Raw genomic sequence first — 15000 nt, 5'->3', positions numbered from 1 at the left:
GACAGAGATGGAGGTAGAGGTAGTGGTGGGGGGAGGGGGGGTTTAAAGGGGCTCGGAGTCATTGTCAGGCTGCGAGGGGGCGAGAGAGAGAGAGAGGGAGGTGTGGCCGAGTAAGACCAGAGCTTTAGAGAGAGAGAGAGAGAGAGAGAGAGAGAGAGAGAGAGAGAGTGCAGTCTGCGATGAGTAAATGCACTCGGTGACTTCGACTTAGCTGTTGATACAGCGAGCGAGCGAGCGAGGGTGTGTGTGTGTGTGTGTGTGCACGTAAGAGACTGAAGCGGCGAGAGCAAGAGGAAGAAGGAGGCGGTAGAGAAGTAGAGAAGGAGAGAAGAGAGAGGAAGACGGAGAGAAAGAGAGAAGCTTGGTTCCTCAGCTGGTTTGACAGAACGGAGGATAAACTTCACGATGCTCTGCTGCATAAGAAGAACCAAACCGGTAACGACTCCTCCACTACTGCACAGTAGCATCTCTTATTCTGATTGTTGATCTTTTCCTCTTTTTTTTTTTAAATTGCGCTCCTCCACTCTGAGCTCCTCCACTCTGAGCTCTGAGTGGAGGAGCTTCCTTGTGGGGGAGCTGAGTGGAGATGTGTTGATGGTGGAGGTCCGTCCACGCAGAGCAGACACGCCTAGTTAATGTGATTATCCCGCCTGAGTGCATGTTGTAACAATGCCTCTCAGACCTCACGCTGCATGTACACTCACTGCTGGAGGAAGAGCAGGAGGAGGAGGAGGAGGAAGAGGAGGCGGTGGAGGAGCAGGAGCAGGAGGCGCAAAGTCCATCTTTTTCTGTTGGGCATTTCCTCTTTTTATCCCCCAGGTTTGTTGGAAAGGTGAAAGACTGGAGAGGCTCCAGTGGTCAGGTCACTGCAGGTGGAGCCTCACTGCAGGTGGAGCCTCTGCCTTTCCAGTTATCGTCGCTGGATGCTCTTATTTGAAGCAGGTTCAGTGGAGGCATATCGTCAAAGTGTAGCGTAGTGTCACTGGGAAAAAAAGGGCGGGGTGCAGATTGGAACCAGCAGCACCATCGAGTCAGCCGACCTGACCAGAAGCCCAATGCTTTACATTAGTGCACGAGTCTGAGTGGATCATTGTTATCGTTATTATCGTTATTATCGTGATTATTGTTGCAGCCCTTCAGCTTCATGAGAGGGTTCTTGTCAGTGAGGCTGCAGTCAAGTGAGCACTTTATTTTAAAGGGTGGTCAGCGGGGGGTCGGGGCCCACTGGGGGGTCGGGAGGGTCCGGGCCCGTCCCGCCGCCTGGCGCTGCTCAAAGTGGAAGAATGTGTTGCGTGGAACTGGGTGGGTCTGGGCCGCACAGCACCGGGTGGCGCTCTCATCATCATCATCATCATCATCATCATCATCTTCATCATCCTCATCATCATCCTCCTCACGCTTCACTCTGTTGGATTCTGTTCAGCACTTCACACCAGACGGAGGTGTGGAATCGATTCACTCATTTGATTGATTTGATTCATTTTTAATGATCACTGGGCTCCTATCAAACACCACCGTTATATTCTTCATCATTTTGGTATCCATCACCCAAATGAGTCGTTCTCATGTGATCCCACTGCCTCTTTACAGCGGAGAGTGTGCACCAAGAGTGATATTAGGAGGAGAGTGAGCGCTGGAGAGTGTGAAGACATGCAGGGAGGAGAAGGGTGGAGTGTTGCAAATGCAAAATGGAAGGAAAAAAGGAGGAGTGGGGGATGGAGGTGGTTGAAGAAGATGATGTGAAGAAAGAAGAGAAGGAAGGAGGGAAAATGAAGAGCAGGGTTTTATTGGAGGGGAATTGGGAGAAACAAACAGCTTCCTACAAGTGGCAGCGGCTCCATCGGATGGAGGGATGGATGGATGGATGGATGGATGGATGGATGGATGGGTGGATGGATGCGAGAGGAAGCCGGTGTGCTGCACAGTGCAGCCATGTGGGTGAGGCTCCGAGAGAGAGAGAGAGGGGGAGAGAGAGAGAGAGAGAGAGAGAGAGAGAGAGAGAGAGAGCGAGCGAGCGAGCAGCTCGTCGCTGCCTCGAGTGTCTGGAGGGGGAACAGGCACTCGTCCTCCTCCCTCCATCTCTCCATCCCTCCATCCTCCTCCTGCTGCTGCTTCTTCTTCTGGGGTTCTTTCTTTAATAATCCAGACTAATTGGTGGCGGTGGATGGAGGGGGGGGGGGGGGGGGTGAAGAAGAGCGTGGTGGTTTTCTCTTTGCTCCTGCTGCGGCTCCTGCCGTCGTGCTATGTCCAGGTTTTCCCAGTGCAGCGTCTGGATGAAGGGAGTGGCTTCCTGCCGCCACCGAGTCTGCTGAGCAGCACCGGCTTCGAGCTTCAAGCTCATTTTTCTCTCTTTTTGAGTCCAAAATCTGACATTTGAAACTAAATCCTCCTCTGAGACGTTGAAGGAAGATTAAAAAATGTATATTTTATATTTTTGTTTGTTTTGCAACCTTCCTTTTCTCACTCGCTCACTCCGCCTCCCTAAAGATGTTTTTTTTATAAAAATGCTCTTTTCCAGCTTCCATCCTCCCCCCTTTATAAATCTTCACATTAACTCTGCAGCCAAGACACTGCTGATTGTCAGAAGATGGTTTCCTCCATCCTGATGGTCTCTAGCCTCCTCCTTCAGCTTCCTCCACTGCAGAAGCATCACCGCTGCCTCTTCCGTGGGCACGGCTACTGACACACAGCCTTTGTTCAGGCCGGGAGTCAGTCAGCATAATTAAATTAAAGGCAGCACCAGAGGATGTAATAATGCTGGCACGCTGCCATTTTTTATTAGCCTTCATTAGCTCGTTGCAAGCACCGGGCCATTATAAAAAACCCAGTGTCTCCTTTTTCTCCCCCCACTGCATCGGAGAGGAAGGAGGACGAGGGGCTCAGGTGGGGGGGCCGTCCCCCCACCTGAGCCCCTCGCTCCTCTCTGCAGAAGAGAGCTAGCCAGCTAGCCAGCTAGCTAGCTGGGTAAAAGGGTGTGGTGCTGCGACGTCTCTGCTAGTGCGAGTGTGAGAGGAGGCAACGAGGCGTTGGCAGTTAGCTTGGTGGCGGGATGGCGGGGGGGAAGGCGTTCAGTCAGCAGCCGTGCGTCTGCGTCGCTGCAGCGGAGACAGCAAGCGTTTTAATCACAGCAGCTTCTCTCCAGTGTGGCAGCGAGGCGCTGGTGAATACAGTATGCTAGTGTGTGCCGAGATGATTGCAGAGTACATCATCATCATCATCATCATCATCATCATCATCACCACCGCCAACGTACAGGGATGAATCTGTGGACATTCGGCTACAACAGAAATTGTGAAAAAAAAAGAAGTAAATCAGCCGATGACTCGATGTGGACGCAGCGTGATCCTGCATACAAAGGAATCTGTTAATATCTGTCAATCAATCAATCAATCAATCAATCAATCAATCAATCTTTTATTTGTTACATGCTCAATCACATACAAAGGCGTCTTGAAGGACTTTGCACAATGATATATATATATATGTATTATATATATGTATTATATGTATATATGTATATATATATAATACTATGTTTGCTTCTCTCCTACCTGCCTAGTAAACCATCATACACAGCAGAACATCTGACGATGAAATCTATGAAAATGAGTGTCCGGCCAAGCGATCAGTCAGAAACATTCCAGCTTGTTGAGAGCAGCGACAAGAACCGTTAATCTTTTGCACCTGAACTGAACTGAGGGACTTCAGGGTGTTGTCCTAAACCAGCTCCTGTCCAGGTCCAGTCCCTGTCCAGGTCCGGTCCCTGTCCAGGTCCGGTCCCTGGTGACGTCCACCAGGCCACTGGGGAGGTGGACTGTTAGCAGTGGGGGATGGTGTGTGTGTGTGGTTAGAGGTCTGCTGCTACAGCTATTGACCCCTGGGTGTGGCGCTTCCGACTGGCGACCACAGACAGACAGACAGACAGACAGACAGATAGATGAGAGACAGGCCAGAACATGAACAAGTGGCACAGAACAGGACGTCCATACGAGTCATTTTTCCCCTCACTGAGAACAGAAAGACACTCTAAGTTGAGTGAGTTACTCAGCGAGCTGCTGCTTGTTGAGAATTAGAACATTAGGAATGTTCCTCAAGCAGTAAAGCCAGTGTGCTCTTCCTGTCACCGCACTACGCCAGCACCGTCACAATGACAAAGGCATTGTCTAATTTGTTTGACAAGACTTTCAATGCTTGCTGTTAAACACACACATGAACCTTTAGTGAAGTTAAACAGCAAACGTGTTGTCTTACCTGAGACGTGATGGTGTGAGTGATAGCAGGCAGCGCCCCTGGTGGCCGCTGCTGGGATTATGAATGAGAGGCGTGTGCTGATGAATAAAGAGAGGTGGAGCCTTGTTGCCGTGAGTTCAGCCATTCAGGATTTGGGGAAAAACATTGATTCCTCGCTGTGTGGCTGTGGAAGCAGCCACTAACCTTCAACAGGTCGGGTCAGCCAACAAAGTAGGCGGTGACCAAAGGTCTCTGTTGGAGTTTGTCAGGTGACACGGCTCGTATTTGATCCCATTTCTAGTTGGAGAAGTGCCAGATTTCCCAGTAGGCCACTCCCCTCGGCCCTAACGCTGATGTCATCCCCGTGTTCGCGAAGACCGTCATCCCTCGCTTCCTTTTCTCCTTCGGTCTGACTCACTAATCAGATTTTGCTTGAAGTGCTTTGGTCAATCTTTGGGAAAGTGTAACGCCTCTGAGATCAGGGTGAATGGAATCAGAGCCAGCGAGTCACTTAAGACTCGCTGGAGGTGTGAATCTCTTTCACCCAGATTGACAGGAGCCCCTCGTGACTCTCAGACCGACCCATTGTGAACACGTATGACTGCAGTTGATAGTTGCCTGTCGAGTCAATAGTTGCACCTCGGACTCATTGATTGATTTGAAATGTGAATTGTGAGGCTGTGAAGACTTCATGGTGCAGTGTGTGCAATTTGGCTAAATGTATCATTTTTGTATTGGTACAGACTTTAAATACTGTCCATATATTTAACAAACAACAACAGTGTATAAACAGTACAATAACACTCTTGTAGTTTTCCTCCCCTTAGAATGGTTCTTATGTATATGTATATATATATATATATATATATATATATATACATATATATGAGAACCTCCACAGATCAATCAGGGTCCCAGTGCTCCCAGTTAGCTGCCATCTTGCACCAGCAAGTGAAAAATTCTGCAATGCTCATTGTAACCACTTGATGTTTTTTTCTTCAAAATCTCCAAATATGACGCACTGGAACCTTTAAGGGGCTTTTTTCCTCCATGGAAATGTTGAATACTTTTACTTAATTTAAAACTAAATAAATAAATGGAATACCCGCATTACTGAACCTTGGCCTTTTCCCTCCAATATTTGCTAAATACATGGACCCTGTGTGAGGTACTTCAGGTCCATTTTGCAAGGCTGCTGTCAAAGTTCCACCTTGTTCCTGATAGTCCTGCCCTCTAACTCTCTGACCCTCCTCCACTGTGTCACACACTGAAGGCAACAAACCAGACAATGTATGCAAACCTTCGGCTCCACATGCAAAAGCCCTGACGCATCATGACAGCACCGCTTCTTGACCACGTCGATGGCCAACAGCTGATTTATGGCTTCCCATTGGCCGCCTCGGCCGGGGGGTTCAGCTCCTCTGCCAATCGGCTTGACAGGAAGTCTATCCCAGCAGCAGCAGCAGCAGCAGCAGACAGCAGTAGACAGCACGCTGATGAGTTAACACTCTGGTTGCCACGGTAACCTTTCATGGTTGGGTGGGGGGAGGCTGTGGCTGTGAATACTGAGTGCACAGCAGACAGCTGGTTTCCTAGCAGTAACCACAGACTCCACACCTACAATAAAAGACGGATCCTTGTTTTATTTCACTTTCATCACCCGAGGAAATAAAACCACCACACAATCTTCAGATTTGAATCGTGCTGTTTTTTGACGAGACATTTTCACACCTTTGTAATGCCGCACTGCCTGCATGCTTGCAATTTGTGTTTGCTTGTTATTCACGTTATTATTATTATTATTATTATTGTTATTATTATTTAAGGCGTGCATCTGACAGCGGCGATCCTTTGACTCCTCGGCTCGGCAGTAATTTCTGTTGATTTCTTTGCAAATCCATTTTGAAAGTTGAGTTTCCTTTTGTTTGCCTCTCTCAGTGTCCATCCTCCACTTTTATTTGATTTGCTTTTCTGTTCATTAGATTTATATGACTCATAGCACACGCCACTATTTGAAGGACAGCTACTGTATGGATCCACTTACCAAAGGTAATCCTGAAACCCCCTTTTAGTTCTACCCACCTACACTGTGCTGTTCCTCACCCCCCCCCCCCCCCCTGCCCAAACCCCTCAACCAGCCCTGAAACCCCCCCCCCCCTCACTGCACTCTCACTAAACAATGCTGGGTGTGTGGGTATGATGAGTAGACGTGCATATATGTGTATATATGTTGCACTTTTGAAATATAATGCAGAGAGAAATGATCTACTGCTCACACTCTCTCAGTCTCTCTCATGGCTTCTTTATTTTAACCTCATCACATTCTGTTTCTATTTTTCTTGCAAATGCTGTAAAGAAATGTGCACAACGGCAGCTGCTACATTAATGCAGGGTCATCCTCACGTCAGTTCTAATTGAATGAACTTGTAGACCTGCATACACCTGCGAGCCTTCACTGCTGCTTGTCAAAGAAGTTCCACGTAGCTCACAGTGTCCGTTAACGTGTCGGCGGTGCTTCTTTTGGCCACCAGGTGGAGAAGAACGACGAGGCGGACCAGAAGATCGAGCAGGATGGAACCACCAACAAACCCGAGGACAAGGCCCACAAGGCTGCCACCAAAATACAGGCCAGCTTCCGCGGACACATAACTCGGAAAAAGATGAAAGACGGAGAGGAGGAAGAGAAAGAGGGCGAGAGCCCCGCCGACCAGCAGGAGGCGACGAAGGAGGGAGGAGAGGAGGAGCAGGAGGCCGCCGCCGAGCAGGAGGAGGCTGCAGGAGAGCAGAAGGAGCAGGAGGCCGGCCGAGCCAAGAGCCCCGTGGCTGAGCAGCCTGCTGACTCTCCTGCAGGGGGCGCCGTCTCTCCCGCAGCGCCCTCCCAGCCTCAGAAACAAGAGCCAAATGTGGAGGAGGAGAAGGTGGAGGAGAAGCCCAAAGAGGTGGAGGCCGAGAGCCCCGCCGCAGCCACCGCTGAGGAGGAGCAGCAGCAGCAGCAGGAGGAGAAGAAGGAGGAGAAGAAGGAGGAGGTGGAAGGAGAGAAGAAGGAGGAGGCCAGACAAGCCGACGTGCCTGACGCTGTCAGCTCGACAGCTGAGAGTGAGTCCAAGCAACCAAAAGACCAAGCAGGTACCAGCACAGCGTACATGTAGCAGAGAGTGGGAGAAAACTAATGATTTGATATTTCCATCTATCTATCTATCTATCTATCTATCTATCTATCTATCTATCTATCTATCTATCTATCTATCCATCCATTTATCAATCTATCTATCTATCTATCTATCTATCTATCTATCTAGCTATCTTATCTATTTATCTATCCATCTATCTATCCATTTATCTATCTATCCATCTATTTATCTATCTATCTATCTATCTATCTATCTAAGGGGGTGTGGCTGGTATGAATTCCAGCAGACAGACCTTTATTGCAAACAATCCAGATCCTAAACTTTGTGTTGATGATAAACAATGGAACACTGACACATTTGACTTTATTTATTGACTTTTGGCAAAGACTATGACATCATCACATGTTGGTGTTAGCTGTGCTGGGGGATTGTTATTGGGTTGGTTAGCGGCTCATGTTTGATTTGAAAGGGGTGGGGTGGGAAACACACACACACACACACACACACACACACACACACACACACACACACACACCCACACACACACACACACACACAGAAGGAAAGGAGGTCACCTGTGCAGTGCGCTCTCCCTGTTGTCATAGTTACCGCCTCCATGGGATGTCTGGCCTGCAGGAAGTGAAGCAGGGATAACAGGTGCTCTGATTTCAATGAATGATTAATGGTCCCTGCTGGCCACCGTACCAACCTGGTGAGTCTGTCCTCACCAGCCACTGCCACTAGGTGGCCAAGTCTTCATCCAGAAAATGCACCTCTGACACGGCTGGTTCAAAGGTCCAGTGGGTGAAACGTGATTTATGATATTTCTCTTGGTAAAACCTGGAATATAAACGCAGTAAAAGTGTGTACTTGCTGTACAATGAGAGTCAGATGGTTTTCCTCCCCTTAGAACAGTTCTCATATATACATGAGAACCTCCACAGACCAGTCAGGGTCCCAGTGCTCCCAGTGAGCCGCCATCTTGCACCAGCATGTTTCTAAGGAAGCCTGGTGTGGACTGTAGTTCACTGGCAAGTTTAGGAGAGGGAGGGACCCTGCAGTCTAACATGTGAACACTAGGTGTCGCTGTTTCCTCTTCAAAATCTCCAAACATTTCCCACTGGAGCTTTAAAACACTGGGCAGGAGTGGACCAGTCACTGATAGGTGGGTTCTTCACCAGGACCAGTTCCTGTCATTGGCTCCATGAAGTCCCAGCACACCTGGTAGTTCACTGTCACAGCAGACACACGTAGGTGCAGTTACAGTCGGAAAGAGTTGTTTCCCTCAGTCTCACACACACACACACACACACACACACACACACACACACACACACACACACACACCGATACAATGATGTCATCTGGACGTTTAATCCGATCTAGCTTTATAAGAAAACAGAAGCCCCGCCCAGCATGAGGTCATCAGGAGGTTGACCACTCATGGTGGTTCTGCTCACTGTTGCCAACGCACTCACAGCCATGCTGACTGTAGACACCATATTCAGTGGGACAATACATTACCAAGTGTCACGTCACCGTCCTAGTAGAGCGATTGCATCGAGATCAGCAGATAAATGAAAAGGTGAAGCAGTTATTAAATTAATAATGAAGATTGTGATCATATGAAGTTATGGCTCCTGGATGTTTTATCTACTGTTGCAACTCACAGTGTAAAATGTGTCACAGTGTGACGTCAGTCCAGATGCTCCATGATTTCATCAGGAGAGAACCAACGATTATGACGTGGGGGTTAGGGTTAGGGTTAGGGTTAACTCTAACCCTAACACTAACCCTAACCCTAACCCCCTGAGTGTTATATCATATTTATATTTATAGTTGCATTTCCTGGAGATGTTCTTCCTCACTCCACAGAATCACATTTCTTTTAAAGGTCCAGTGTGCAACGGTTCTGAGAACCTCCATGGACCAGTCAGGGTCCCAGTGCTCCCAGTGAGCTGCCATCCTGCACCAGCATGTTTCTAAGGAAGCCTGGTGTGGACAATCCAGCTGCCTGACAGCAGAGCGTTTGGTATTTAGGCTGACCACTAGGGGGCGCCCTCAATAAAACAACCAGGAAGAAGAAGAAGAAGAAGAAGAACGTGGAGCAGGTGTCCAGGTTTGGATGCACAAGGCCACCGTAGTTCACTGGCAAGCTCAGGAGAGGCCAGGAGAGGGACAGACGCTGCAATCTGAAATGTCACCACTTGATGTTGCTGTTTCTGTTACAAACTGGACCTTGAAGATCTTTGTGTGGTGGATTGAAAAGCATCCGAGGTGAAACTCACAAGAGTCTCACAGTGGACTGGAAGTGAGCAGTGTCGTCTGCAAACCACTCAGTAATGCTCCTCCCTCTCCTCCTCCCTCTCCTCCTCCCTCTCCTCCTCCCTCTTCTCCTCCCTCTCCTCCTCCTCCCTCTCCTCCCTCTCCTCCCTCTCCTCCACCTCTCCTCCCTCTCCTCCTCCTCCCTCTCCTCCACCTCTCCTCCCTCTCCTCCCTCTCCTCCTCCCTCTCCTCTTCCCTCTCCTCCTCCCTCTCCTCCTCCCTCTCCTCCTCTCCTCCCTCTCCTCCCTCTCCTCCTCCCTCTACTCCCTCTAATCCTCCCTCTCCTCCCTCTCCAGATGCTGCAGAGGAGTCTAAAGCAGAGGACGCCGCTCCGGGAGACGCAGCAGCAGCGGGGGGGGACAGCGGCGAGGCCAAGAGTGACTAGGAGACTCCGCCCCCAGAGAGCAGAACCCTATGAAGAGTAAAACATGTTAAAAGAATGCTCTGTGCCTCCCCCAGTGAGCAGGCAACCCATTTCTATTTGTTTGTCATTCTTGTGTGGCACTGATGTTCTCACGTTGGGGGAGTTTCCAACGACGCGATGAAGTTACGATAATGTTGTTGTTAAACTATTGATTTCTGGTTACCTTGAAGACGATGATTAGAACTACTATGTGATGAGGAGGGAGGTGGAGGAGGAGGAGCATGGTTGGATATGGTTTTTCTTCTCCGCCCTAAAAACTCAATTCGTGGTGAAAGTGAAACGCAGCAAAGCGGATATTTACACTTTTGAAATGCAGCAGAAAAAAAAAAGCACTTTTTTCTTTTGAAAGATTTCAAATAAAAGCTTGACTTCCGCTGACGCAGCAGGTTTTTAAAATGCAAGTCTAGTGTTCTTGTTCCAACACAGTCCAGGTGTGATCTACTGACACTTCAGAAGAAGTGTATGAGAATGTATAATGAACTGTGCGACCCTTCCTGAGTTGGAGCCCAGACCACGTGGTGGTCCAGACTGAGGACCCTCATCCCTCTGCTCTGCTGGAGTCCCCAGTCTGGACCACTCACTGGGTTCACTCACTGGGTTCCACTCACTGGGTTCACTCACATGGTGGTCCAGACTCAGGACCCTCATCCCTCTGCTCTGCTGGAGTCCCCAGTCTGGACCACTCACTGGGTTCCACCCACTGGGTTCCACTCACTGGGTTCCACTCACGGGGTTCCCTCACGTCGACCTGCTAAGGACCTGTTTTCTCTTTCTGTTTCTCTTTGGACCGTAGAATTGCTGTAGTTCTGATATACACTGGCTGTTTACCCGACAATGTTATGTTTTGATAAACCAAACTAGAACCAGTAGCATGAACCATCGGACCAGATGCATGGTGGGAACTCTCCCTCTGAGAGGAACTTTTTTGCAGTCACAAGAACACGTAAGGTTGTGGCGGCTACTTTTTGATGTCTTCGGTGTTGTTATGACGGTTTATATGAATTGGAGCAAAAAAAAAAAAAAAGGGAAAAGAAAAACAACTCTTGCACTGATGTTTCAAAAAGTATATCAAAAAATCTAAGGAGCAAACAGAATATACTTTTCCAATGTTTTGGTGAGTGCAATGTCCAGTTTCAAACTTATCAAGGAGTTCAAAGTTGTGTGGAAAAAAAAAATAAATGAAAATACAAAAATGGTTTCAATGTCTGTTTTCAAAATAAAGCAAATGTGCCAACTACCATCATAAACTCTGGACTTTGTTTCAAGCAAGATTGTAACATTTATTCATGTATTTCTGTCAGTAACATTTCAAAATAAAGGTACAGAGAGATAGATCATATCTTCGACCTCATGGAACCCAGTGGTTCTCAGCTGGTGGTTGGAGTCTCTGGACCATCAGCACTTCTCTTCCTCATCATGAAGTCACAAAGACCGACATTTATTCCACAGCACTCGCAGACATTTATTTTAATCAAAATTATTGAAATTCATTGAATTCTTTTTTTTTTTTTTTTAAGCGATGCTGCCCACGAATTAGTAAGCCAGTCAGAACCGCTCCACTCGCCACTCTCGAGTCATGAGCCACCAGGTGAGACTGATATTTAAATGATAGCATATTGTATAACAGGTGTTCCAGGGCCTTTGAAGAGCAGCTGGAGGGAACAAACCTCATGGACAAGCTGCTCTGAGTGAAGCCGGTGGTGTGGAAGTTCTCAACAGAACCTTTTTCCCAAGGAAAGGAGAATAAATGAGAATTCTGGGATGAAAAGCGGTCAGTATGTGCTCGGTTGGCCCCACCCACTGGTGAAACTTTTACTGCAGTACCAGCGAAGACCAGCAGAGTTGTTTCAAGTGAGCTGGTAAACTCAATATCAACCCCCCCCCCCCCCACCCCGCCCCGTCCAAGAACAAACAGATTCCTTCAGAGAGAGAAAAACAAGACATATGTTCTTTTATTGGCATGTTACATGGTGAGAAACACAACAGTACCGTTAGGAGTCCATGTGTTCTGAGCTAAAGTCCAAAAAGTCGCTGCCCTCTCGTAAGCCACACTGAACAGAACACTGAATCACTTTGTATTTTCAAACACACCTTGGTTATGATTCTCTCTCTGTTAGGAAATCCTCCTGCAATTACGCAGCAACAGAAAGAAAGAAAGAAAAAGCTGCAGAACTCTGCAACACTGCGGTGTGATTCTCAGAGAATGGACCTTCCAGTGGACCGGTACTGAAACACCGTCTTCATGGAGTCGCTGATGCCACAACGTTCTGTAAAAACATCAAACTGTACACACACACACACACACACACACACACACACACACACTGAGGCGGAAAACAGGCTGAAAAAAAATAGAACCAAGAGTTGAGTTCTGTTCTGGCGGACAGGAAGTTCACAATCAACCGGCTGGAATGTGGCACCTCGTGTTTGACTCGCTAGGTAGTAAAGAGTGAGATCCGCTTCAGGGTTCCCAGCCACACACACACACACACACACACACACACACACACATGCAGGAAAGCCAGTGCTGAAGGGATGGAACTAGATTTGCTGTCTGACGACCAGCGGGGGGCGCTGTTTCCACAGGCCGGCTGTTTACAGTGCGGCACTGCATGCTTTGTCTGAGTGCAGTTTGTGGGCAAACTTTTAGACTTGGGGGGGGGGCGGGGGGGCGGAGTGTCTTCTAGCTTCAACCCCACGGACTGCAGCTCTGTATTGAGACTGACGGTCATCACCTCCTCAAGTGTGACTGGCTGCATTCAAAAGCTTCACGGACCGCATATGGCCCCCGGGCCGTAGTTTGCCCATTCCTGTCTGAGTATCAATGGCCATTGACTGCATCGCCCTTTTCAAACATGCACTGTTTGGGAGTTTGAATTACGATTAGATTGGCAGTTTAAAACGATTGACCAAAACAAACTACTGCTTCATTTGTCTAAACTACCGTCAAGGCCAGCCGAGCTCCGCCCTGAGTTATTGGTTTTTCCAGTTAATCCAGTTAGAAACGCTGCTGTGCTGCTGCTGCTTTGAGATGAGCATCCACACGGAGGCCCAACAGGGCTTCAAGGTCCAGTGGTTCATATTTGAAGAAGAAACAGCAACATTGTCTCCCTCTCTTGAGCTTGCCAGTGAAATACAGTGGCCCTGTATATATGTATATGTATATATATATATCTCTATATATGTATATATATATATGTACACACACACACACACACACCTATATCAATGTATTTATGGGCAGTATGTTAAACTTTTACCAATATAAAAATCCTAAATCAGGCCAAATATTCCACACTGGACCTTGAAGGTCACAACAGTTTGGTAGTTTAGTATCAAACTACAGGAGTGACTGGAACACAACCATTGGTTGTTTGTACTGGACGACCCAAACAGGCCTCTGCCATTGAAACGTCTTCAGTCTGCTTCAATGTCTTAGTTTTAGCTTTAGCTTTAGCTGCAGTTCTACCCCTATTCTCAATACGATGGCTAGCCGCCGCCGCGAGGCTACGTCCTGCAGCCACGGCCCGCGACACACTTACAATAAAAACACGAGGAACGTGGGTTTAATTGTAAGACAACAAGGACGTTCATTGCGAGTGCGCTTTACAGTACGTTTCTCTACCTTCGCTCGCTCGTTCTAGAAAAGTGAGATGCAAAGACACACGATCCAGTCAAGGCTTTGGAGTTTGGCGCTGGAGTTAAGATGTAGAACACAATGTCACAAGGCAGCTGAAAGGGCGCCGCAATCACAACAACAATCCCCTCTGAGCTGCGAAGCACTGAAACATCCGCTTGACTTGTTACAGTTTTAGGTGAGGAAGAAAGTTTCAAGAACCGAGTGAGTGATGGAAAATATGCAATGGAACACGGTTGGTAGTTTTTTTTAAGAATGCCTAAACAACACAGTGGCTTTCTTGGATTCTCTTCTGACATCACAATAAATGTCAGGTTTACGAGTGGCAACGCAAGCTAGCAATCATGTTCAATCAGCAGTATTAGCATCATTTAGCCAGCATCATTTAGCTAGCATCATTTAGCTAGCATTTAGCCTGCATTTCTTTCTATTCTACAACAAATGTGATGGAAATCGTCTAACATGGTTTACCTTCAAAACAAAAGCAGAAACACGAAAGAACAATCCCACAAAGCGAATTATTGTTGAATTATCGACTTGAGGTTCACATGACAGAAGTTTGTGCCCTTAACAAATTACTACATTACTTTACCCCCCCCCCCTCCCCCAGTCTTTAAATATTTGTCAATAATCATTCATTGGTGTCGTACATTCCTCTTCCTCAGTCACAGCTCAAACAGAGAAAATGTCCCTAGTGGTTCAAAGTGGGAATGACAGCATTTTTCCCCTTCTTTGCTACAGTAACAGAACTTATTTATTTATTTTTACAAATATTACGCTGGACGGTGAAATGGGCACGTTTGAATCCTCTTGGCTCGTTCCCGACAATAAAAGTTGATTTTGTACTAAATATTCTGTATGTTGTGTGAGAAATCAGGACCTTCAGGAGGTGAAGTCATTGATTTCTGGCTTGCAGGTTAAAGTCCCAGATGACTGCGCTGACAGTGGATGCATGTGGGCGGGGCATGGGCCCGCCACAGCACCATGCATGGTCTTGATTCCTCCGGGAATATTTGGCAGGTGCTTCACCGGTTTGCTCGTTAATGCAATTAGTTTTGCATGGAATACTAAAGTCTACGTTAAAAGATTATGAAGATAAAAATATGGGTTACAACAAATATTTACTGTTTGCTTCTATGTTTGGGGGGGTGGGGGGTGGGGTCGGGTAGGGGGGTTCTGGAGAGCTTCTACTGTTATCATATTTTCATGGAGACGACGCTACTTAAAAAAACAACTAAAATATAAAAATGTCC

General features: G+C 47.6%; 1 protein-coding gene across 2 annotated transcripts in view; it reads left to right on the top strand.

Annotated features, from left to right (window-relative positions):
- The first annotated feature begins 136 nt into the window (after positions 1-136).
- The window catches only part of gap43 (growth associated protein 43), a 252280-nt gene continuing 237416 nt past the window's right edge, over positions 137-15000 (top strand). The window contains exons 1-3 of one of the 2 annotated variants that reach the window (XM_076015234.1): positions 142-435; positions 6762-7356; positions 9983-10113. In XM_076015234.1, the coding sequence (XP_075871349.1) occupies positions 406-435; positions 6762-7356; positions 9983-10071 (714 nt within the window). In that variant the 5' untranslated portion in view covers positions 142-405 and the 3' untranslated portion in view covers positions 10072-10113. Of the gene's footprint in view, positions 436-6761; positions 7376-9982; positions 10114-15000 lie in introns of those variants that run through there. The other variant, XM_076015235.1, reaches the window with a different exon arrangement.

Source organism: Nelusetta ayraudi, unplaced genomic scaffold, assembly GCF_046127955.1.
Source record: "Nelusetta ayraudi isolate G7.1 ecotype Tasmania unplaced genomic scaffold, CSIRO-AGI_Nayr_v1 ptg000182l, whole genome shotgun sequence".
NCBI classification, from domain to species: Eukaryota; Metazoa; Chordata; class Actinopteri; order Tetraodontiformes; family Monacanthidae; genus Nelusetta; species Nelusetta ayraudi.
Note: the sequence above shows the minus strand (reverse complement) of the source record. Positions and strands in the feature narration are given on the sequence as shown.